This window comes from Lepidochelys olivacea, assembly GCF_965140295.1.
Source record: "Lepidochelys olivacea isolate rLepOli2 genome assembly, chromosome: 2".
Classification (NCBI taxonomy): domain Eukaryota; kingdom Metazoa; phylum Chordata; order Testudines; family Cheloniidae; genus Lepidochelys; species Lepidochelys olivacea.
Window position 1 is genome coordinate 115426646 of NC_140412.1, and position 24150 is coordinate 115450795.

The 24150-nt window shown below is 41.1% G+C and overlaps 1 protein-coding gene across 5 annotated transcripts in view; it reads left to right on the forward strand.

The window, feature by feature from the left end:
* The window catches only part of MAK (male germ cell associated kinase), a 56990-nt gene extending 39034 nt beyond the window's left edge, over nucleotides 1-17956 (forward strand). For 4 of the 5 annotated variants that reach the window (XM_084620071.1, XM_084620072.1, XM_084620070.1 and 1 more), the window contains 3 exons: nucleotides 1732-1863; nucleotides 10987-11094; nucleotides 15911-17956. In XM_084620071.1, the coding sequence (XP_084476197.1) occupies nucleotides 1732-1863; nucleotides 10987-11094; nucleotides 15911-16065 (395 nt within the window). In that variant the 3' untranslated portion in view covers nucleotides 16066-17956. The remainder of the gene's footprint in view (nucleotides 1-1731; nucleotides 1864-10986; nucleotides 11095-15910) is intronic. The other variant, XM_084620074.1, reaches the window with a different exon arrangement.
* The last annotated feature ends 6194 nt before the right edge of the window (nucleotides 17957-24150 follow it).

The following is a 24150-nucleotide window of genomic DNA, read 5'->3' on the forward strand; positions in this document are numbered from 1 at the left end:
CAAGCAAAGTCTAAGGCTTTCACAGATAAGCGGTGGGGTGCTAAGGAACCAAAGTTTGAGTGTGATTCCTTTGTTAGAATACAAAAACCTGGAATTTTATGCAAAGGGGACCATAAATTCACAGCTCCTCTTAAAATCATAGAGAAGAAGGAACCTTACACCTATCGACTTTCTGATGGGCAGGTATGGAATGCTTCTTATCTTGCACCTGCCTATGCACCAAGAGGAGATTATGCCAACACCCAGTCTGCATTGGATGACTTCACTGTAGTACCAACACAACAAGACATTGCACTGGAACCGGGGCTTGAGAGATAGGTGGTCATCTGGGTCTGACAGGCTATCTGGACTAGAGACTATGTTATGTAGTATCTACAGTGTTTTCAGTGTAATATTTCTGCCAACAGTATAGTGTCTTGTTTCGTATTTGTTCCTGTAGTTAGAACGTTTGTTTTAATTGGGAGAGTTTCTTAAGAGAGGAGGGAATGTGGTGTTTAGATATTGCTTGTAATTATTAGAACTGGGAGCACTGGCTGTTGGGAGTCTGAAAAGACAGGAAACGGGAAGGAAGGGGGAGGAGTTGAGAGACTGGGAGAAAGCTTCAGAGGGTGCAGCAGCAGCTTGGTAAAGAGGTTTCCACTTTGATAATAAAGTCCTGTTGAAGCTTGTTAGTACCTTGCCTGGTTGATACAACAATATGCAGAGTTCATCTCAAAGAATCTCAGTTATAGGTAAATAATCTTCATTTGCCAACTAAATGAGTTTGTTATTCACTTTGCAAAAAGTATAGTTGAGGCCTTTCCAGTGAATTCCCTGCTGGGAAGAAAAAAGTCAATTCCTTAATGTCAGATGAAGGCCCAAAGACTCAAGAATGTTAATCTCCAAAGAATGTGTGTCTGCCTATAGATAGCCCAGTTGATAAATAATCTCAATTTCCTTCATTTTTCAAGGACATTTCTAATATTCCTCTGGTTCAGAGCCACATTTTTGATATGAAGACTGTATGAATGTATTCATCCAAAAATAGAAACCAACTTCAGCTTGTAAGAAAATCATAGCACCAAGACAGATTTTAAAAAAAATGGTATTTAATGGTCTTTCTAAATATTATCTGTTACTTTAATTCTGCTAGATATGGGTGCTGTTTTCATGCTGTTTAATCACATCCACCTCTTTCAATACATCTGTGTTTTAGAAATACAGTACCAGTTTTTCTTTTAGTCGCAGGAAGCCTAATATTTTGCATACCCCTTTTGTGGTTGTAACTGTTCAATGGTTTTATATTTCAGCTGGGAAATACAGCACTTGGTAGCACATAATTTAACTTTTATGTACATAACAAATGGCTGTTAATTACTTGATTGCCATAAAAACTTTACTACATTTTTAGTCTTTTGTTTGACTTTCATTTAACTATAGTAGCTCACATTAAGGCAGACTTTTACAAAGTTAAGATCAGTTGTCTCTGGAGCTGTTAAAAGTTTATCTTATATATTTGATCATTACAATTCTCTCTGTACTAGTCTTTTTAGGGTTCAGTTGTAAAACCTAAGCAGTGTGCATTGTTCTTTGAGTTATAGGAAAAAGTTTTAGTTCTTTGTAACATCATGTAAAGTCTAAATACTTTTAATGTACTGTCAAGGTGTTCTTCCATTCTTAAGATTTTAAGTGCTTAATACGTTGCCTTTTGAAGTTGACATTCACACTCTTTAAAATTATTGCTTTTCCAAGGTGTAAATCCTAAGAATGTCTCCTTAGTAGCAGCCAGTAAAGAAGGCTCTCAAGGAATCTGGAACAATTCATTGTTTTCTAAACCACTAGGGCCTACTGGAGGAGGTCTGTCTTTTAACAGAATGAATGCAGGTAATTCATAATTACAATAAGTACTATTGTGTATATACTGGATTATTTTGTGTTAATTTTTATTGTTTAAAATTAATTTAGGTAAGGTCTTCTAGCTTCCAATTGTTTCACTGTGTTCTTGCTTTTCTCTTTTAACGTGTATCCCCTGAAAAGAACAGTGTACTCTATATTTATATGCCAAGGTATATATTTTCATTTCAGGGTGTGGAGAAAGTACATGCTATATAAGTCCAATTATGGAGCTCTGCCAGGAAGAATTTGAGTTCTAATCCATCAGAGCCATTAACTCACTGTGTTAATTTAAGCAAATTTTAATTTGACCTTATTATTCCTAGTCAATTTGAACTGGAACATTGGGTAAAAGAGCAGTTCCGCATATGGAAAAAAAAGAAAAAAAAGATGCTTGGTGTGAGCTCATATCATAAAAATAATGTTTACAGAGTGCTTTGTTTGCGGATCAAAGCAGTTCTCAAACATTGAGCCTGCCAACCTTCCTCAAACAAAATAGTACTTTACTGCACGAGTAATCCTGCTTTCTTCAATAAGGTTGTTGGAGTAATGTACTTCACAATATGAGTAAGGATGGCAGAGTCTGGCTTTCACTGATTAAGCGTCACACAACTACTGAACTATATGATAAGTACAGTATCCCCATTTTACAGGTGGGAAAATTAGGCACAGAGAGGTGAAGTGACTTGTTTAAGATCTCTTAGCAAGTTAATGTCAGAGCCAGGACTAGAGACCAGGGCTCTTAGATTCCCAGCCCTGTATTCTATCCATAAGACCACATTGTTACTTTTTTATGATTTTAGATAATAAAGTAATAATTTAGAACCAGTTTCTCAGCTGGTGTGGTTAGGTGTTCCTCTATTGACTTCAACAGAGCTATGCTGATTTACATCACCAACTGAATATCTGGCCCTAAAATTTTTGTAGCAGTCTTCATCCTGAAGGATCTTTGAGTTTTAAATACTATGTAGAGGTCTCACTTCCTTGCAACTGCAATGCCCCGTCTAATAAGGGGGAGTGTGGTAGCCAATCTGTGCCATCAACAATACAGGGTTTTCTTTTTGAAAGTGAAGCACATACTATCTGTCTGAAATTACATGAGTCGTGTTTGGTAGGAAGAAGGGCATTACCCACACTGGAATTTTTCACACAATATGAGGGGCATCTCTTTCAAATATCTATCATAGGTACTTACGTGACCCCTTCACTATAGTTTCTGAGCACCTCAAAATGTATTTATCCTCACAATACCCCTGTGGTGCTATTATCCCTATGCTACAAATGGGGACATGAGACAGGCAGACAGAAAGACAAAGGGCCAGATTTTCAAAAGTATTCAGATGCATAAAGATGCAGAGCGGCACCTAGGGGGATTTACAAGAATGCTGAAGCAGGTTAAGCACCTAACTTCCATTGAAATAAATTGGAGTTAGATACCTAACTTGCATAGGTGCTTTGGAAAATCCCAGTAGGCATGTCTCTGCATCTCTAAGCCTAAATACTTTTGAAAAACTTGACCTTGGGCAAGTCATTTAGGACAAGTAGTGAGTCTTCAGTGGAGCATGGTCAGGTCTGCAGTCTCAGGCTAGCACCTGAACCACTGAACCATCCTTTCTCCTTTAAATAGTGCCATGGCATTTTCAGTGACTTCACTTTAACCTTTTATTGAAAGAACACCCCTTCAATCAACAGTACTTTCCCCCTTAATAACATGATGGGGTAATGCTTCAGTATTGATTGGTAGGAGAGTGCCATCTAAAGAACCAGTGGACCTATTTCCTCGAATACCTGGGCTTTTCTTGAAGGTCTCCAGTCCTAGTAGTGACCTGCCTGAATCCATTTTAGCTTATGAAATCGGACAAGATCACAGCTCCAGGCTATAAGAATATGAAATGAAGCTGAATAATTCTGTTCCAGATAAACTAAAAATCAATGCATTATATATATGTATAATGAAATGAAATGTATGAAATGGACACAATCAACCTAAAAATCCCACTTCTGTCTGGAAAATTTTACCTCCAATAACTATAACTGAAAGAATTTAGAGAAGAAATACTATTTATTTTCTGTTTGTTTACTTTGTGCATTTGATAGCACTTTCCAAAGCTATTTTCACCATTTCTCCTTTATAGTTCATCAGTTTCTTGTCTGGCTCTTTTATACACCAAAACCAGGGTAAAACTCATTTAAGAAAGACAGATGAAAATATGTTTGGTAAAACACAGACATTGGCAGGGGTCCCAAAGGCAGGTTCGGCCACTGAAACTCCTTTTTTTTTAAGTCATTAATTTTTTTTTTTTTACTTATTAGATTTCAAGTTGTCATTGCCCCTTAACTGATGAAATTAACCAAATTAAGTTTGTTACTTTGGAATGGTATTTTTCCTTTCCCTCAGTGTAACCATAAAACATAACAATTTAAGAGCAGGTTAGTTTCAAATGATGAGGCACTCTCTCTATGCAGAATTATACGGTTAGGTTCGGTTAGGCCTGCAGTCTGACTAGCTAACCATGCTTGAGTGATTTATTATATTTACATTGGTGATCAATTATATTCTGCTTCCCTTGAGTAGAAGCCTGGTGGTGAGTTCAGTAGCACCATTTCCTACTTTAGGGTAAGGCCTTTTTGCAAACATAGGTCTGAAGTCATAGTTATAAAGGTACTTTAAACACTCATTCTCACCTGTTTTGATTTCAGTGTTTTCCCCTATTTCTATTTACAAATCACCTAATCAATTCTTCATCTACATTTTCTGAAGGACTTTCTTTCTTTCGTTCTTTTGTTCTTCTGCCTTCTCTGCAGAAGAAAACATAATTAAACCAATTGAAAAACTATCATGCAAGGAAAGGTTGAATGAAAATTTAGAGGCTCCAAAAGGTAATTTATGGCAATTATAGCTTGGAATAGATGATTCTTTGCAGGTTGCATAGTTATGTCATGCATTTTCTTATTTTGCTTTTCTTGTAACAGTTGCTCTTGTATAATGCATTCCAAATGATCTTACACTTTTGTTTCAGTTTTAATCGCTATTATTCCATGTTGTGGCAAACCCTGCCCTCCCTGTAAAAGTGAGGGATCCCAGTTGCAGAGGGATCATTTTGGTTTTGCTGTGCAGGGGGGAGGGATATGGTGAGAGGAGGAAATGCAGGGGATCTGCTTGCCACTGAGTTGTGTTCCATAAACTCTCTTATAATGGCAGGGGGGATTGAGGACACAGCTGGGGTCAGTCAGTCTGCGATTGTTTACTTGTGCATGGAGCAGGCTGAAGGATTTTCCCCATTGTGAACTTCGCCCACAGTAGTTTGTGTCAAGCAGGTGAACTCCAAATATATGAACATATTTAAAGAATTCTTTTAGTGTTTCATACTGAAATACTGGGCCACATCTTTTTTCTATCTGTCAAGCTCTAGTAAACATGCTTAGTTATTGATCCTGCCCCATTAAAGTTAATGGGAGCTTTACTGTGTACTTCAGTGGGTTCAGGATCAAGTCCTTAGTGGAGGCGGTCCTGTGACAGTGGGAGGGGAAGGCAGTCATTTCCATAGGACTTAGGCCAACTTGAAAACCATCCAGTAGGCTGTCCTCAATTACACTAGTGCAGCCTCAGAAATCTGAGGACAGAAATTTGACATATAGTTATTAAATAATATTTAAGGCTGTCTGACTTGTTAGAATCTTTGTGCCCTGGTGCTAGCCCTGTTCTGAAGCCAGAGAGTATTTCACCACCATAATAATAAACCACAACAGCTTCTGCAGTAATAGGCTTTTGGTGTGCTGCATTCAGCCAAGTGCCTTAAGCACCACAGCACTGGTGCTGTACTAAGGCACACCCTTGCTTAGCTCTCTGCTTTGGAGTATGTCTTATGAATTTTAAATTATTCAGTTAAAATGTTGGTTGGTGTTTTTAACAATTTGGTGGTGGGAAAGTATTGATCTGCTATGTTCTTCCACTAAGACAGAGAGTTCCTAGTAGAAGGAGAAGAGAAAATAATGGGGGGAAATTTATAAGTATTTTTCTGTACTACAGATAAACTCTGATAATATAAAAGGCTGTGTGCACACTAAAATTACGTGGCCAAAATGTTCCAAAGTTGCTAACACCAGTGTATGCAAGAGAGTCCTGTTGTTGTCAAGGTCAGAGCAAGTGTCCATGACATAGTGCTTACAGTGCCAGCATTTATAGGACTTTTGTCACCACTAGGGCTGCTTCACATGCACATTTTCATGATGCAGCGAATCCTGTCTACATTAACACTTGCTCTGTTCTGCCACCTGTGTGACTGCACTATTGCTGGGAAATGGGTATGAAGTTTTCTAGGGGAGAAGCACATGCATCTACGCCAGATGTTTTTATACTTTTGCAGCTTGCTAAGCAGATGCTAGCTGCAACTGTGCAGAGCAACTCCACCTGGTTACACTGATTTTATGTTGATATAATTGCATTTACTGCAGTGAAATCACACTTGTGTAAGAGTGTGGAGAATATTGATGTGAAACAGAATGCCTCACACAGTACTCACTGCAAGCATCACAGAGCCTGTGGACTGTTTTCTGGCACAACAGGTGCATAATACCTAAGGAATATAATATCAGCTCTTCATATTTTTGGATTATTCCATTACTTGCTTCAGATGGCTCAATGGCTATGCCCTGCATGAGGAGCCATGCATGCATTGTGAGGGGCAGGGGTCACATCCTGGTACACCCTTACATATGCTGATACCATGACAGAGTCTATTAATGAAATGACAGACTTTATATGAGCTTTTATTGTCAAGGAGGGTACTGGCAGTACAAGACGCAGATTTCTGGGGGAAGTCTGGGATGGGGACTTCGCTGGTGTCGCTCTACAGCTTCCCCAAACTGTGGGGCGCATCTCCCTAGGGAGGTGTGGAGGAATGTGGAGCAGTGGGGTCTGGGTCAGCCCCCATGGGTGCGGGGATGGAGCACCACCTAACCCCTTCCCGCCCCCAGCTCTGCTCCAGTCCTGCCTCCAGCCATATCCCCGGCTCCTGGTCCCGTGCCTGGCTCCATCTCCAGCCTTCGTGCAGCTCTACTCCCACCCCCCGCACCAGCACCCAACTTCACTGGTCATGGCTCCATTCCCGACCCATGGCCGAGGCTGTGGACAAGGCCGGGAGCAGAGCTGCACCTGGCTGCGGGCCCAGTTGCCAGCCCCCACCACAGCCCAGCTGTGGCTCCGTTCCTGTCCCTGGCCACAGCCCTGCTCCCGGCCCCAGACCCACCCCCAGCTGCGGTCCCAACCCCAGCGCCGTTATCCTTGTCCTCTTCCCCCACCCCTCCGCCCCCTGAGCTGCAGCCCCACTCCCAGCCCCGGCTCCAAGGGGTGTGGGGGGGTGCAGACAGGGATAAGGGGTGTCATGACCCTCAAAAGTTTGGGAACTGCTGATCTACAGTATAATTCAAGAATGGCTGGCTGGCTGAAGCACTCTTGCAGTATAGCTGGGGGTAACTTACATGCTGGAGGCTGTGTGTGAGCAGGCTAGGAGTGGTTGCTCTCATAGTGAAGCAGTGTAAAACGGACCCCAGGCAGGAGAACTGAGGGGACATGCTATCCAACAGTCCAGATTGTACCCTGGGTAATGTCCCAGGGCCATGTTTTGTTAAAGATTTATCCTTCATCTGGACTTTTGTGTCATTCTTTATTGATCTGCATTTTGGTGTGGGATGGGTTGGGGAGGTAGGGAAGCATGTATTGTTTCAGCTGCTCTCAGCCCTGCCCTGAATGGAGAGCTGAGGAGGTTGGCAGAAAGAGTACCACTTTTGCTGACTCCTGTACAGGGAGGTGTGGGGAGGGCACAACAGAGCTGAGACTAGCCTGTGCAATCTGCTCATAGATGTCTGTTTCTCTTGCTGGTCTTTCACTGTACTTGTACAGTCTCTTTTCCTCAGAGGCCAAAGAGATCCATGACTTCTTTCCTGCTCCAGGCAGGAATGTGTCTAGTAGCTCTTCCAGACAGGAATGTGTGTGGGCTGGCATGATTGCATGCTCACAGAAGTGGGCTTGTAGGTGTGCTCATCAGGATGGGCAATTAGGAAAAGGCATTTCAAAAACATACTGAGGATTTTAAAGAGAGAGGGTGGGTTCCAGTCTCTGTCTCTTGGGTAGTGGAGTTCCAAACTGTGACCAGAGTGACCACTGGCCCAGAAATAGGGGCATTGTGGGATGGCTGCAGGAGAACTGTTAGGATCAACACGTGATTCAATGTCTACTCTCTCACTGTGTCGATGGAAGGTGGAGCATGCTTTTGCATCTTTCAGTAAGGTGATGTTATTGTGTCACTGTAATGTGGTGGTTAGATCAGTGGGGGAGAGGTTTAGATGCAGACATGCACAACTAGATCGAAACAAGTCGACTTCAGTCAGTCTAACTTTGTAGTGTAGATTAGACCTTTGTATCCTAGCTGGACTCTAAGTAAAGATGCATACACACATTTTCTAAACAGATATCAGTTTCTTATATAAAATTGATACTTTGCATGGTTGTTGTACCATAAATAAGCTTTAAAGTGACCATGAAGAGCAAGTAAAGATCTGTTGGCTGCCTGAATCAAGCTCAAAAGTTTAAAACTTTGTACATCAGTGTATAGACCACCTAACCAGGAAGAAGAGGTGGATGAGGTTTTTTTTTAAACAGCTAACAAAATCATCCAAAGCACAGGATTTGGTGGTGATGCGGGACTTCAACTACCCAGACATCTGTTGGGAAAATAACACAGCCGGGCACAGATTATCCAACAATTTTTGGAATGTATTGGAGGCAATTTTTTTATTTCAGAAGGTGGAGACAGCTACCAGGGGAGAGGCTGTTCTAGATTTGATTTTGACAAATAGGGAGGAACTTGTTGAGAATTTGAAAGTGGAAGGCAGCTTGGGTGAAAGTGATCATGAAATGGTAGAGTTCATGATTCTAAGGAATAGTAGGAGGGAGAACAGCAAAATACAGACAATGGATTTCAAGAAGGCAGACTTTAGCAAACTCAGGAAGCTGGTAGGTAAGATCCCATGGGAAGCAAGTCTCGGGGAAAAAACAACAGAAGACAGTTGGCAGTTTTTCAAAGAGGCATTATTAAGGGCACAAGAGGAAACTATCCCACTGCATAGGAAAGATAGGAGGTATGGCAAGAGACTACCGTGGCTTAACCAGGAGATCTTCAATTATCTAGAAATCAAAAGAGAGCCCTACACAAAGTGGAAACTAGGTCAAATTACAAAGGATGAATAGAAAAAAAACAAGTATGTAGGGACAAAATTAGAAAGGCCAAGGCACAAAACGAGATCAAACTAGCTAGACACATAAAGAGTAACAATAAAACATTCTACAAATACATTAGAAGCAAGAGGAAAACCAAGGACAGGGTAGGCCCGTTACTCAGTGTGTGTGGAGGGGAATAATAACAGAAAATGTGGAAATGGCAAAGGTGCTTAATGACTACATTGTGTCGGTTTTCACCAAGAAGGTTGGTGGTGAATGGACATCTAACGTAGTGAATGCCAGTGAAAATGAGGTAGGATCAGAAGAGGCTAAAACAGGGAAAGAACAAGTTAAAAATTACTTAGCCAAATTAGATGTCTTCAAGTCACCAGGGCCTGATGAAATGAATCCTAGAGTACCCAAGGAGCTGGCTGAAGAGATATTTGAGCCATTAACTATTATCCTTGAAGTCATGGAGGATGGGAGAGATTCCAGAAGACTGGAAAAGGGCAAATATAGTGCCTATCTATAAAAAGGGAAATGACAATCCAGGGAATTACAGACCAGTCATCTTAACTTCTGTTCCCGGAAAGATAATGGAGCAAATAATTAAGCGATCAATTTGCAAACATCTAGAAGATAATAAGATGGTACGTAACAGTCAGCATGGATTTGTCAAAAAAAAAAATGTCAAATCAACCTGATAGCTTTCTTTGCTATGGTAACAAGCCTTGTAGATAGGGGGAAGTGGTAGATGTGGTATATCTTGACTTTAGTAAAGCTTTTGATACTGTCTCACATGACCTTCTCAAAAATAAACTAGGGAAATGCAACCTAGATGGAGCTACTATAAGGTGGGTGCAAAACTGGTTAGAAAACCGTTCCCAAAGAGTAGTTATCAGTGGTTCACAGTCACGCTGGAAGGGCATAATGAGTGGGGTCCTTCAGGGATCAGTTCTGAGGCTGTTTCTGTTCAATATTGTCATCAACGATTAAGATAATGGCATACAGAGTACACTTATAAAGTTTGCTGATGATACCAATCTGGGAGGGGTTGCATGTGCTTTGGAGGATAGGATTAAAATTCAAAATGATCTGGACAAACTGGAGAAATGGTCTGAAGTAAATAGGATGAAATTCAATAAGGACAAATGCAAAGTACTCCATTTAGGAAGGAAGTATCAGTTGCACACATACAAAATGGGAAATGACTACCTATGAAGGAGTACTGCGGAAAGGGATCTGGGGGTCATAGTGGACCACAAGCCAAATATGAGTCAACAGTGTAATGCTGTTGCCAAAAAAGCGAACATCATTCTGGGATGTATTAGCAGGAGTGTTGTAAGCAAGACACGAGAAGTAATTCTTCTGCTCTACTCCGCGCTGATTGGGCCTCAACTGGGGTATTGTGTCCAGTTCTGGGCTCCACATTTCAGGAAGGATGTGGACAAATTGGAGAGAGTTCAGAGAAGAGCAACAAAAATGGTTAAAGGTCTAGAAAACGTGACCTGTGAGAGAAGATTGAAAAAATTGGGTTTGTTTAGTCTGGAAAAGAGAAGATTGAGAGGGGACATAACAGTTTTCAAGTATGTAAAAAGTTATTACGAGGAGGAAGAAAAATTGTTTCTCTTAACCTCTGAGTATAGGACAAGAAGCAATGGGCTTAAATTGCAGCAAGGGAGGTTTAGGTTGGACATTAGGAAAAACTTCCTAACTGTCAGGGTGGTTAAGCACTGGAATAAATTGCCTAGGGAGGTTTTGGAATCTCCATACTGGAGACTTTTAAGAACAGGTTAGACAGACGCCTGTCAGGGATGGTCTAGATAATTAGTCCTGCCATGACCTCTCAAGGTCCCTTCCAGTCCTATGATTCTATGAAAATCTTGGCTTTGTAGGTGCTGCTTACAACCCGTCTGGAGGATATATCCCTTCCTTTCATAAAAAAGAAGTTGGATCAGCTGGACAAAGGATACAACTGGCTCCTCTTGGTGCATCAGCATCAGGTAAGAAGCATCTCTGTAACCCTATCATGTACTGCACCATAGGCACAGGGAAGGATGTTCAATTCCCATAATTTCCAAGGAGGGCTTTTAAGAGGGTTTTCTTTCTTTCTTTCTTTCTTTTTCCACTTGATATGTTGGACTGGATCTGTAATGGTGTAAATCAATTGGTGTAAATTGACATAACACAATGAAGCTATGCTGACTGACATTTACTGCGGATCTGACTGATTACAATTTCAAAATGGCATGGATCTTCCACTAACAAAGTCAGGTATATGGTATCAGTAATAAATTCCAATTTTTAAGCTTCCATCTTGAAGTAGCCCCAAAGATTTCAGCATTATTTTTCAAATTTTTTTTAAATAAACGGCCCTCTGCTAAACAGCCTGTTTTGACTGGTCTCCTTGCATGGGCATTTAAGATGCATTCTGTTGTATTTTCATCTCATTGTGTGGGAGTTGGTCGTGTAAATCCTTGGGCTTTGAGATGAGAATATAGTGTTGGATGAGTGGAATATTACAAAAAATAATGCTGCTGTGGTAAAGAAAATTTCAAAGTAGCTAGGCTATTTTGTCTGACTTCTATTTTCTCTAATATAAATGGCTGACTATAACCACAGTTGATGTAGTTCTGCATTGTATTAAAGCATATGTGAAAGGAACCGTTACATTTTATCCTGCAGTATTTATGTACTTAGCTGTTTAAGACCAATACAACATTTTACTGCATATAACTTGTTACCTCGTCTCATCTGTAATAGACATCGCATTCTGGGCACTAGAAAGATATTGGCAAACTGGAGGGAGATCAGAGAAGACCAGGAAAAATGATCAGGAACAGGAGGAACTGACTTGTGAGGAATGATTTAAGGCCTTCTCCAAGTTCCATTGAAATCAACAAAAAGCCCCCCGCCCCCCCCCCCATTGATTTCAGTGGGAATTGGATCAGGCCCCCCCCCATTGACTTCAATGGAAATTGGATCAGGCCCTAAAGGAACTCAGTGGGAATCATCATTACAGTTAAAGGGACTGTAACAGGCTGACAGTAGGTGTCTGGAAAACCCCATCTGTTGGCCTGTTTTGCTCCCACTAAAAGTATGAAATATGCTTTGCTGACTCACTATTTCAGGTGGTTCATTACTCCATACAGCTATAAGGGACATGGGAATGACTCTTAAAGGTACATCTATGCTACACACCACTGGTGTTGTCACGTAGGATACATGTAGCGACATGCTGCAGTGTAAAGCAGGCTGTGTTCACACTGCCACATGTAGCTATACTAATCAATGAAAGGCTCTGTCAGGAGGGAGGCAGTGGGATACTTACTGAAAATAGCAGTGTAGATGGGGTAAGCTGTGCTTGGGCTTATAGAGATCCATGTTGGGTACATACCCAGAGAGTTAAGACATATCTTTATTCACCTAAACCATGCCTCATCGTCTACATTGTTATTTATACCTGTGCTGGGGTACATGCAGTGTATCTATTCTACGTACTGAAGGGAGTGTGTAGCATAGACATAGCCATAGAGAGAGAGAAAAGACCTAGGGCGTGGGCTGCTCAGTCCTGAGGTAGGAACCCTAGGAGCAGCAAAGCCTAGGGAACAGATATGAGCTGTACTTCATTATCTTATTGTTGGTTTCTTGGTTAATAAAGTCAAACACAAAGAAGGGATGAGTTTTGATTCACCAGTTTGTGGATGTTGGTCTGTAACAGGTTGGAAAAGGCAGCTACTCACAGGAGAACACATGGCTGCACATTTTTGAAAGTTGTGAATGCCAAGAATGGAAAGGGATCATTTAGAGTGAGTCAAGGGCCATAACGAAAAGTTATAAGATGATAAGAAATGGAAGGTTTATTTTAAATATCAAGGACGAAAAACGTAGACTTGAAGAATAGGTCTGTGGAGCTGGAAGCTTGTTTCTCTCACCAACAAAAGTTGGTTCAATAAAAGACACGGTCTGACCCACCTTGTCTTTCTCATATCTTAGGACCAATACGTTGCTCAAAAGAAAAAAAAAAAAAAAAACTTTGGCAAATTAATTAGGTTATGGAAACATCTCTGTAGAGAGGTAGAGGAAGCCCATTGCTTGGGACATTTTAAAACTAGACTGAACAAAATTATAATAATACATACTGTAGGCCAGTGCTTCTCAAGCTACCTGATGTGGGGGACCGGCAATTTTTTTTCCCAATGTGCGCGCAGACCGGCAGCCGATGGCTCGTGGACCGGCACCTGTCTGCGGACCACCACTTTGAGTACCACTGCTGTAGGGGACAGTACTGTGTTGGCAGACAGATAATAATGAACTGGATGCCATAACCATTTTTTTTTCTCTACCTAGCTTCTCTGGTTAGAATACTACTTTTTTTGTAGCACTTTACTTTCTTCTCCCTATAACGTAAGCTTCTGGGCTTGTTGCTTCCTTTGATTTTCTAAAATAATTGTGCTCTCATCTATTTTCATTTATTCTGCCTATCATATCTTTTCACCATCAGTGACATTAAAAAGGTAAAGAAAAAATTAGCTTAGCTAAAATTAACCATCCAAAAAGTCTTTTGTCGTGTCTGGCTCAGGTGCTGTCATGTCAATAAGAGGCATGTATACAGCTTTGGTTTTTGGCATGCGAGCATGTCCTTGCTCTCTCAGCAAAGCTATGTATTATATCCATTGAACTCTGGGCAACCTTCTGGAGCAATATATCTTTGAGAAAACCACTGTGCTAATTCTATGAGTAAGCACCTTTTAAGGGTAACACTAATTTTCATGCTGTCTCCATGGGCAAGTCTGGCTTTCTTTGGATCACTGTAATGCTCAGTGTGTAAATCATATTTGATTGGCTCTGCCATGTCAGCCTTCTTGATCTGTTTGGTGGTTTTCTGCATGCTGTGGTTGTGCCAGGAGGAATGCCTTGTGGCTTGGTTAGTTATACTGCTAATATAGACACTAATACAGAAATAACATATGTACCTCCTAGGTAATCAAAATATTAGTGTGAAGTTTTAATAACAAAATAATTTGAAATTCAGTGTAAAAGTAGTTTCATTGTAACCTGGTTTTGTGGATCAGGAGGGGAGGTCTTAATAAGTGCTCATTTTTCAAAATGATAAACAGTGACAAGGTCTTTGAATTTAGGGTTTTGAAAATCAGAATCCACAAACAAATGTGTGGACACTAAAACAAAGGACTGCTAAAACCTTGCATTTGGCTCCCAGACTGTAAGTCATACATGCAAAGGGCCAGCCCCCATACATGACTACTTGCTCACCTTCCCCACTACCATCAGAATTCAATTTGAAGCCAGGTTGCCACTAACCCCTCTGGGGAGGGGTAGAAGGCACAGAGCTGTAGTTAATGCTAAAAGGATCAACATTATCTCCAATAGAATTCAGAATGGAAATAGTACTTGTGTGCTAGGGGAAGATATGTCCCCCAGTTTCACTTCCTTGGGGTGGCCTCTTCTAAATGCATGAATCCTCAACTATGTAGGGCAGTTGAAACTTGATGTTGAAAGATTCAGGGAGCAAGTGAAGTGATTCAAATGGGAGAAGAGCGATTTGGCTGTAGCAGCAGGGAAAAGAGATTATTTTGTCTGCCTCATATTGGATAGATGGAATGAAGAGAATTAGGAAGGCCAGAGAGTAGGAGTCCAGATGAGAGACCACCAAGCCATTGAACAGTTTTTAGTGCTAGGAGTAAAAGAGACAGGGCTTATCTGAGGAATGTCACAGAGGAAGGAGTGATGAGATACGGCTGGGAAAAAAGAAGGAAAGGGAAGAATCACAAATATCCTCAAAGTTGTGAGCTTGAGTGATCTGGAGCACGGAGTTGACAATGATCACAGGAAAAAAAGGAAGGGAATTGGATTAGCAGTAAAGTTTAGTTCTGTTTTAACCATGTTAAGCTTGAGAAGTGGCAAAACGTCCAAAAGGAAGTATCAGAAAAACATGGAATGGGAAGTCTGGTCTGGGAGAATAGGGATGTAGAGGTAGATTGAAAGAGGTGTTATGAGAGATCGTAGGAGTTAATGAGGTCACCCAGATGCAAATGTAGAGTGAAAAAATAGGAAGACCAATGACCAAGCTTGAGACAATCAACAGAGGGATGGGAAAGGAGGAGAGAAAGAGAATCCAGCAATAGTAATACTGTAGGAGCTCTCAGCTGAGGAGGAGGAGGAGAACCAGGGAAGTAGAGTCACAAAAGTACAGAGTGAGAGGGTCTTCAGCAGAGGTGGGTGTTCCAGCAGACACCATTTTGATTCTTGACAAATCTGACCAACACTCAATAAAAAAAGTTAATATTTTCAAACAAGTTAAGACTCAATTATCAGACAAGTAAACACCCATTTTCAGTGACAACAGTGTCCACAGTGCAGATGTGTATATATATGCTGTAATATCCAATTTTGGACTAAATTTCAATCTCAACACATTTTAACAGAGAACATTGGGGGGGGGGGTGCTTGTCAGATGAAAGTTGCCAGTAAGACACGTCATAATATATTTGCCTCTCTTGTATCCATGTAAGTAAAAACACTTTTTGGGAAACTTGCTTTAGACTTGATAGAAACCTTATATAGCCATCACTGTCTAGTTTAATAGATCTTTTATTGTGCAAGTGCAGTAACCCGTTAGTATTTCAAGATCAGTCACACTGAACAACCTTCTACTGAGAATGGCACAGGACTGTTAGCACCTTTTAATTCCATGAGTCACAAATAGCTAAGCTTTGGCTCTTTTCTCCTTTAAAATGGTGAGACATGTAACTTCTCATCCCCACTGCTTCTGACCTTTTGTTTGTTTCTTTCTTTCAGATTATTCTTGGAAAACCAAAGCTGCTCGTGCTCAATTACCAGGCCCTACTTACAATCCAGCTGCAAAAAACATGAATATCCTGACCCGCCCACCTCCAATTCAACCAGTACATGGAAGAACAGACTGGGTGGCCAAATATGGAGGACATAGATAGAAGCCCTGGCTCATGGTGCACTTTTCATACAGGTTACATTGTCATCCTATACTGGGAATCTGAAATGCATATTTTTCTTAAGACTATGCAACAATAGAAAGACTGGAGATCTTGTATTTTATTTCTTCTGCAGGTAATAAAATACATTTTACATAGCAATATTCAAAACACTGGCTAAAAGATAGGATTTTATGAAATAGTGTATAAAGCATCTTGCCAACATGGAGAATTTGAACTACTAATAGACAAAGTGTAAATTTTATTAGAAAACTTTCTGCTGCCCCGTATACTCTTAAAATTGCTTGACTTTAATTTGTCCTATATGAGTAATCCTGCACTGGTGATTTGTGGAGTAACACTGGCTTGTTAATGGATGCTGCTTCCTTGTGCAAGTTCCTTTCTATGAAGTTGAACAGTGAAAGCACAAATATTTTTCTGAGGAGAAAGATATGCTGTGTTGTTAGCTAAACAAAGGGCCCAGAACTGAGCTAGATGTGTTTGGTGTTTCCTTAGGGATAATCTCTGCACAGTTGTGTACATTGGTGAGCACTTACTCCTACAAATAGTTTATAGAACTATTCATGTGTAAGTCCTCACCAACAAGAGAAAGGGTTGCACTATTTAGCTCTAAGTGGTGTAGTAGTGGGAGTTCGGAAACACAACTTACCAAGTAGTGAATGCTACAGTCATGGGGCCAAGGTACCCTAAGATTTTTTTTTTTTAAATCTGCTATTATAGTTAAGCTATGTGTATATTAGGCCACAATTCTGTAGCTTCCCCTCCCTCCGCAGCCCCCCACCCCCAACCCCATTGCTCAGTTGAAATCTTAATGAGGTTACAAAGAATCAAAGTTACACAGCATATTTGGCTTACTGACTAGCTAATTCACTAAAACACTAGCTAACTGGTTAGTTAACTCCCATTGAACTGTAGTGTCTTTTCTTAGTGACCATAAAATTGAACTATAGAATTCACCACTACTTACAAAAATTCACCAAACTACATAGACGAAATGAGACTGTTAGTGGAAGAAAAATTTTAAAATTGTTTTCCTTATTGAAGTAAGGATCCAACTCCTGGTTTCTAATAAATATACAAACTCCTCTGATGCCAATAGGAGTTATGCAATAGTCCAAGATCTATAAACTTGTCCATCAACACACTTCTTCTGATAGATTATATTTTAATATGGTAAATCAAGGACTTTATATCTTCCAATAAACGGTTGGATTTTTTTTAAATGTCATTCTGGGATGTGTGCTGTTAAAAACCTGCATTTAAATTAGAAATTGTAGACTTAATAGCTGCATTAAATCTGCCATTTTAAAGTCCAAAATGTGTATGTACTCTGTACTTTTAAAGATATAAAAACTGTTACAGATTGATCCAAGTATTGTAAAAAGTATTTTGTATAGATTTTATTAGTGTATAAAAAATTTTTAGTTCTTGTTGTAGACCTAATTTGCCATAATCCAGTGGTTATGTAATTTACAGGTGCTCAATTTAATCAGAGGCAGACTAGCCATAAAAGTCAACTATTTTGCTATGAAAACTTCACCTTAAGTAATAACTAAATAAAATGTCACCATGTAATACTGGAAAAGTTGTTAATAGTATCTATAGTGTGATGTAGGAATTTCTGATTAGTAGTGTACTACAGAGGACTTCAATCCCATGTTGTGTTTTTCTTTACTGGTTTGTCAGTCCTTCCAAACTAATCTTCCTTGTATTATTTAAAGGCAGTTTTTAATACGCTATTTAATTACTGGTTACGTTACTAAAGGACAGACAGACTTTCAAAACAGGCCTGGTTCATTAGTGCACTGTGAATTGGAGAGCACTGACTTCATAATAAAGATCACTTCTCAGGAGTACAAGATAGTGGTTTACAGTCTTTTTTAAATGTTTTTTAAATTGTTTTCTAAGTCAAAAAACCATAATAAATGGCTGGTGAAAAGTCACTTAGGGCAAGAGATTCTGAAAAACTAAAATATCTGTCGTAAACATACATGCCATTTGCTGCTTTTATGTGGTCAGAACATATTTAAGCCAGACAAATAAAACTAATAGCTCATATGGTCAAACAGCCATAACCCAAACATGATGACGCCTTGAATGTTTAAGCTGTTAAAGCATGCGTGTCCTCGAAATCATAAAAATTGCTTTTAAAAATGTGAGTGTAAACTCCACAAAAATGGTTAATAAATTAAACAAAACAATGAAAAGCCCAATATTTTCTCCACTCGGTCGCCACTTGGGTGGCTAGTGTTTCACCTGAACATGGAACGAGCTGCTACTTGCCACAGTTTGGAATGAACCTGCCTCCTAGATTTTATGAGGGGTGAAAACATAGCCACAGCAGATAACTTTGTTTCCCAGTTTCGTGGAACAATGGAGAGTAGCATTTCATGATAGCGACTGGACAAAATTTTAGAAGTTAGGTGATATCCACACATTGTAATCAATTATCAGAGGGGTAGCCATGTTAGTCTGTATCCACAAAAACAGCAAGGAGTCCGGTGCCCCTTAAAGACTAACAGATTTATTGGGGTATAAACTTTCGTGGGTAAAAATGCATCTGAAGTGGATTTTTTACCCACGAAAGCTTATGCCCAAATTAATCTGTTCGTCTTTAAGGTGCCACCGGACTCCTCGTTGTTATTGTAATCAATCAATCTGATGACCACTTTCCCCCCTGAATTTTATTCAGCCACACCTGCAGCCCAGGTCTCAAATTACTGGAGGTAGACTTGTTCTTTATACCATATGAAAGCTGCTGTATATGAGTGGTCTTCAGCGTGCAACATGCATTTATATATGTTTCTCTTTTACTTCCACTCCAGCCAGCTGCTCTGTCCATAAGCAACTCAGAGGCAGAACATCTGCCCAACAGCTAAAGAGGAGTCCTAAATGCTGCTGTATGTTGTCTTCTGTTAACCCTTTAGGCCTAGATTCACTACCGGCATGCCTAAATTTGTTTATGAATATTGCCATGCCTAACTCCCAGATGCCTAGAAGATCCTGGGATCCATAAAGCCTGAGTTAGACACCTTAGAATTGGATTCACAAAAAGCCAGAACACAAGGTGGCTCCTACTGGCTGAGGGTGCTTAACCCTGCCCCTCTAAGATAGGCATCTAAGTCACGGCTGCAGGGAGGCCTCTCCCTCCACCTGGGATTCTCAGCAGTGAACCCTCTCTTGGGGTTAGGTGCCTATGCCATTTTTTTGGAAGACACTTGTGGGGGAGGGGGAAAGGAGGCCCTCTTTTTATAACGTCTAGCCAAGTGGTTAGAGCATGTGGGAGACCCCTGGTTAAAATCCCCCCTTCTTCTCAGAGGGAATAGGGATTTGAACAGGGATCTGCCACCTCTCCTGTGAGCACCCTAGCCACTGAGCTATGGAATATTCAGACTGGGGGCTCCATTCTCTTCTGTTGAAGCTGTTCCATGGTGGATATATTAAAGAAGTCATTGGAGGGGGACTGGATCCTGGTTGCCCTAACTCCCAGCTGAGTGCTCTAACCATCAGGCTACAGAGTCACTCATATTTGCTTGTCCTCTGTGCCCCAATGTTGAAGCTGTTGCATGGTGGATAAATAATGAAAGATTTATTGGGCCAGAGATAGCAAGGAATCATGAATGACTCTATAGCCTGGTGGTTAAAGCACTCACATGGGAGACTTGGGATCCAGTCTCCTGGCTCTGACCACTCATCCGAGAGGTAACAGGTCCCTGTTCAAATTCCTTGACCCCCTCAAATGGAGGGGGAATTTGAACTTGGGGGTCTCTCAATCCCCAGCTGAGTAAAAAAAAAGTTATGAGGGAGGTCCCTTCCAAGTCATCGATAGGGGCCTGAATTGATAGGTGCAGTATGAGCATGCTCACTGGATTGGGCTCCAAAGGCAAGTTAAAGTGGAAGAATGCCTGTCTTCTCCCAGTTTGTGCATTGCTCTGGATTTAGGTATCTGGATGCCTCACATGGAGCTGTAGTATGCATGCTCAGAGGAAGAAACATAGGTCCCCTAGGGAACATTTACTGCAAAAATGTAGGCACTGGGTTAAGGTACCTACAGTGTTTCGGGGCAGATGACTTGGGGGGGGGGGGTGTGAATCCCAATGTGGCCTGGCTCTGATAGCTCCTTTCAACTACCTGAAAGGGCTTTCCAAAAAGGATGGATCTAGACTGTTCTCAGTGGTACCAGATGACAGAATGAGGAGTAATGGTCTCAAGTTGCAGTGGGGAGATTTAGGTTGGATATTAGGAAAAACTTTTTCACTAGGAGGGTGGTGAAGCGCGAGAATTGGTCACCGAGAGAGGTGGTGGAATCTCCTTCCTTAGAGGTTTTTAAGGCCTGGCTTGACAAAGCCCTGGCTGGGATGACTTAGTTGGGGATTGGTCCTGCTTTGAGCAGGGGTTTGGACTAGATGACCTCTTGAGGTCCCTTCCAACCCTGATAGTCTATGATTCTATGGGATTTAGGCACCTAATTTGGCAGTTAAGAACTTAAGTCCTTTTGTGAATCCAGTCCTCCTTCATCTTCATTCATATTTTGTTCAATTTGTTTAAAGTGTTGAAGGCTGCCTTAAACTACACCCACCTGTACACATATCCTACAGAGCACATGTAGTTTGCTCAAATCTGTAACAGACCTGTAACAGCAAACTGTTAGTCTGTTAGCATTGCATTAAGGCCTATCATTGGCACTCATTTCTTTCCTTTTCCACTTAGTGGTTGAGGAGTAGGGATGGTTCTGCCATGACTTTCATTTTCACAAATAGACCCATGCGCACAGTATAGGAAAGACACAACTGCACTAGTCCAGACAAGCAATAAAAAAACCTTTCACAACATATAACTAATTTATTAATAAGATTTATGTTCAATCTAAGTGACACTTCATTTAATTTCATAAGTGCAAAAAAAATTCATTGGATTTTAAAGCAGCACATGCCTATACTTCAAACATTGCCAGATTAGGCATGCTGGGATACATTCTTGAAAGATACCGTATCAAAGTGAAAGGTACAGTATTTAATCTGGCAATCTTGCTGACAAGTGTATGCTTTCTTTCCCATTATTATTTAATAGTACAGTAGCACTGACAGGCTGTGATCCTTGCATTGGGCTCCTCGGTGGTAGGCCCTGTCTAAATATGTTCTAAAAAAAGACTCCCTGCCCAAGGGAGGTTATGTTGTAGGTCTATGGCAGAACGAAAGAGACAAATTGGGGTGGAGTGGAAAGGTGAAATAACAATGCAATGAGCACATTGTACATAGTGAATAGTAGTAATATGTTGGTAGCTTCTCTTCCCCCCCATCTACACCTATTGTCTTAAAGATATAGAGCGCCCAAAATGGGAGGTAGGGATTTCAAGATGAGGATGTACTGTGAGAAAGTGAGATCTCAATCCTGCAGTTTACTGTGCTTGGCTGTCCTGGCACCCATGTGCAGTCAATTGCAGGATCAGAGCCTATGTTTATATCATAGCCTAGTTTCTTGCTTCACAATGAGGATAATGTTCAGTAACTCCTTGCTTAACGTTGTAGTTACGTTCCTGAAAAATGTGACTGTAAGTGAAATCATGTTAAGCAAATCCAATTTCCCCATAAGAATTAATGTAAATGGGGGGGGGGGGTTAGGTTCCAGGGAAATTTTTTTCACCAGACAAAAGACTATATATATATGTATACACAGTATAAATATTAAACAAAACAATTTAATACTGTAACACAGCAATGATGATTGTGAAGCTCGGTTGAGGTGGTGGAGTCAGAGGGTGGGACATTTCCCAGGGAATGCCTTACTGCTAAATGATGAACTAGCACTTGGCTGAGCCCTCGAGGGTTAACACGTTGCTGTTAATGTAGCCTCACACTCTACAAGGCAGCAGGAATGGAGGGAGGAGAGACAACATGGCAGACAGAGACAGACACACACACCCTGTGTGTGTGTGTGAGAGAGAGAGAGAGATGCGCAGTGCCCCATTAAGTACGCTGCCCCCACTCTTAAGTACACTGCATTTTTAGATCAGGAAGTTGAGACAGCAGCAGCGGCTGCCTGCAACCTCCCTCTGTCCTGACCCCTGTCGTGTCTCCCTACTGCTCTATGGAGATAGGGTAAGCGGATGGCAGGAGCAGGGAGACACCCTGATATTAGCCCCCCTCTTGTCTTCCCCCCCAACCCTCCCACACAGCAAGCAGGAGGCTCCCGGGAGCAGCTCCAGGCAGAGGACAGGAGCAGCACGTGGCAGTGAGGGGAGGGACAACTGAAGTGCCAGCAATTGGTAGCCTGCTGGGTGGCTGCCACACAGGGAACTTAGGGGAGCGGAGAGCTGATAGGGGGGCAGCTGGTCCACCCTGGTTCCAAGCCCCCACCAGCTAGCTGCAAAGGGCTGCTCTTTCTGCAAGCAGGCATCTGTCAAACAATGTCAAAAGGGAACATTGCACAACTTTAAACAAGCATGTTCCCTAACTGATCAGCAATGTAAGACGTTAACTGGGACAACTTTAAGTGAGGAGTTACTGTACTGAAATGGTTACGACAAATGCCAATTTTAAAGACAGAAATAGCCCCGCCTTTGGGGAAAAAAACCCACAAATGCCAGAGTATGACTGATGCAAAAATAATTGTGTCCTTTCTGCTTGTTGTATGTAGTATGTTCACGCAGCTGCATTTTCAGTCTTCCCATATCTTAAAGTCATGTGATTATGTATAATTAGGGTTCGAGAAGTTTCTCTATCATCTGCGATCCAAGTCACCCAACCACTAATAGACTGTTGAAAGGAAAACACTGTAAGTTCATTGAAATTTTAAAAAAAACTTCCCCAAAAACACACGAGCAAGAAGAAAATTGAAGTGATTTGGTTTTATTGAACCTTAACACATAATCTCTTAAAATAACTTAGTCCACATATAATTCAACAAAAGGATCATTCAAAAATATGGACAAGGACAGGGACATGTTGTACAGTACCTGGCACCAGCAATTAAGCCTGCAGGTATGAATTTTCAGCAAACAATGTTGGGAATCATTAAGAAAGGGCTAGATAAGGCAGAATATATCATGTTGCCTCTATATAAATCCATGGTGCGCCCACATCTTGAATACTGCATGCAGATGTGGTCACCCCATCTCAGAAAAGATATATTGGAATTGGAAAGGGTTCAGAAAAGGGCAACAAAAATGATTAGGGGTATGGAACAGCTTCCATATGAGAAGAGATTAATAAAACAGGGACTTTTCAGCTTGGAAAAGATGACCACTAAGGGGGGGATACGATTGAGGTCTATAAAACCATGACTGGTGTGGAGAAAGTAAATAAGGAAGCACTATTTACTCCTTTTCATAACACAAGAACTTAGGGGGTCACCAAATGAAATTAATAGGCAGCAGGTTTAAAACAAACAAAAGGAAGTATTTCTTCACACAACGCACGGTCAACCTGAGGAACTCTTTGCCAGAGGATGTTGTGAAGGCCAAGACTATAACAGGGCTTAAAAAAGAATTAGATAAATTCATGGAGAATAAGTCCATCAATGGCTATTAGCCAGGCTGGGCAGGAATGGTGTCCCTAGCCTCTGTTTGCCAGAAGCTGGGAATGGGTGTTATACCAATAAAATAAAAACCAGCAGGATATTATTAAAGGGGAAAAGGTAAAATACCACATTTATTGTGAATACAGAAAGAATCATAGTAAGCAGTTAGTTACAGCTATAACATTCCATTCAATCTCATATTTATTCACACACACACACACACACACACACACAGGGGTTCTGCAAGGTTGTTATCATAGTTACCAGCCTTAGAGTTGCTCATGCCAAGCCACTGGCCAGGTGGCCTGGACATGAGGAGGGAGCAGGGCCTTGTCAGATGTTCATCTGATGCTCCTGGAAGTTGGTTTGCAGAATCAGACGCCAAAGTTCTCACGTTCTAGAGTCCATTTTTATAGGAATTTCTTCCTATGCCAGTCTATGGGAATTGCTTCATCATGCTGTTGCTGAATCAATCAGCAGATGGCACATTCCTGACGGCGCTGTGCTGCCAGATGTTATCTTGTTCTTTGGTTCTCCCATCCTTGAGGC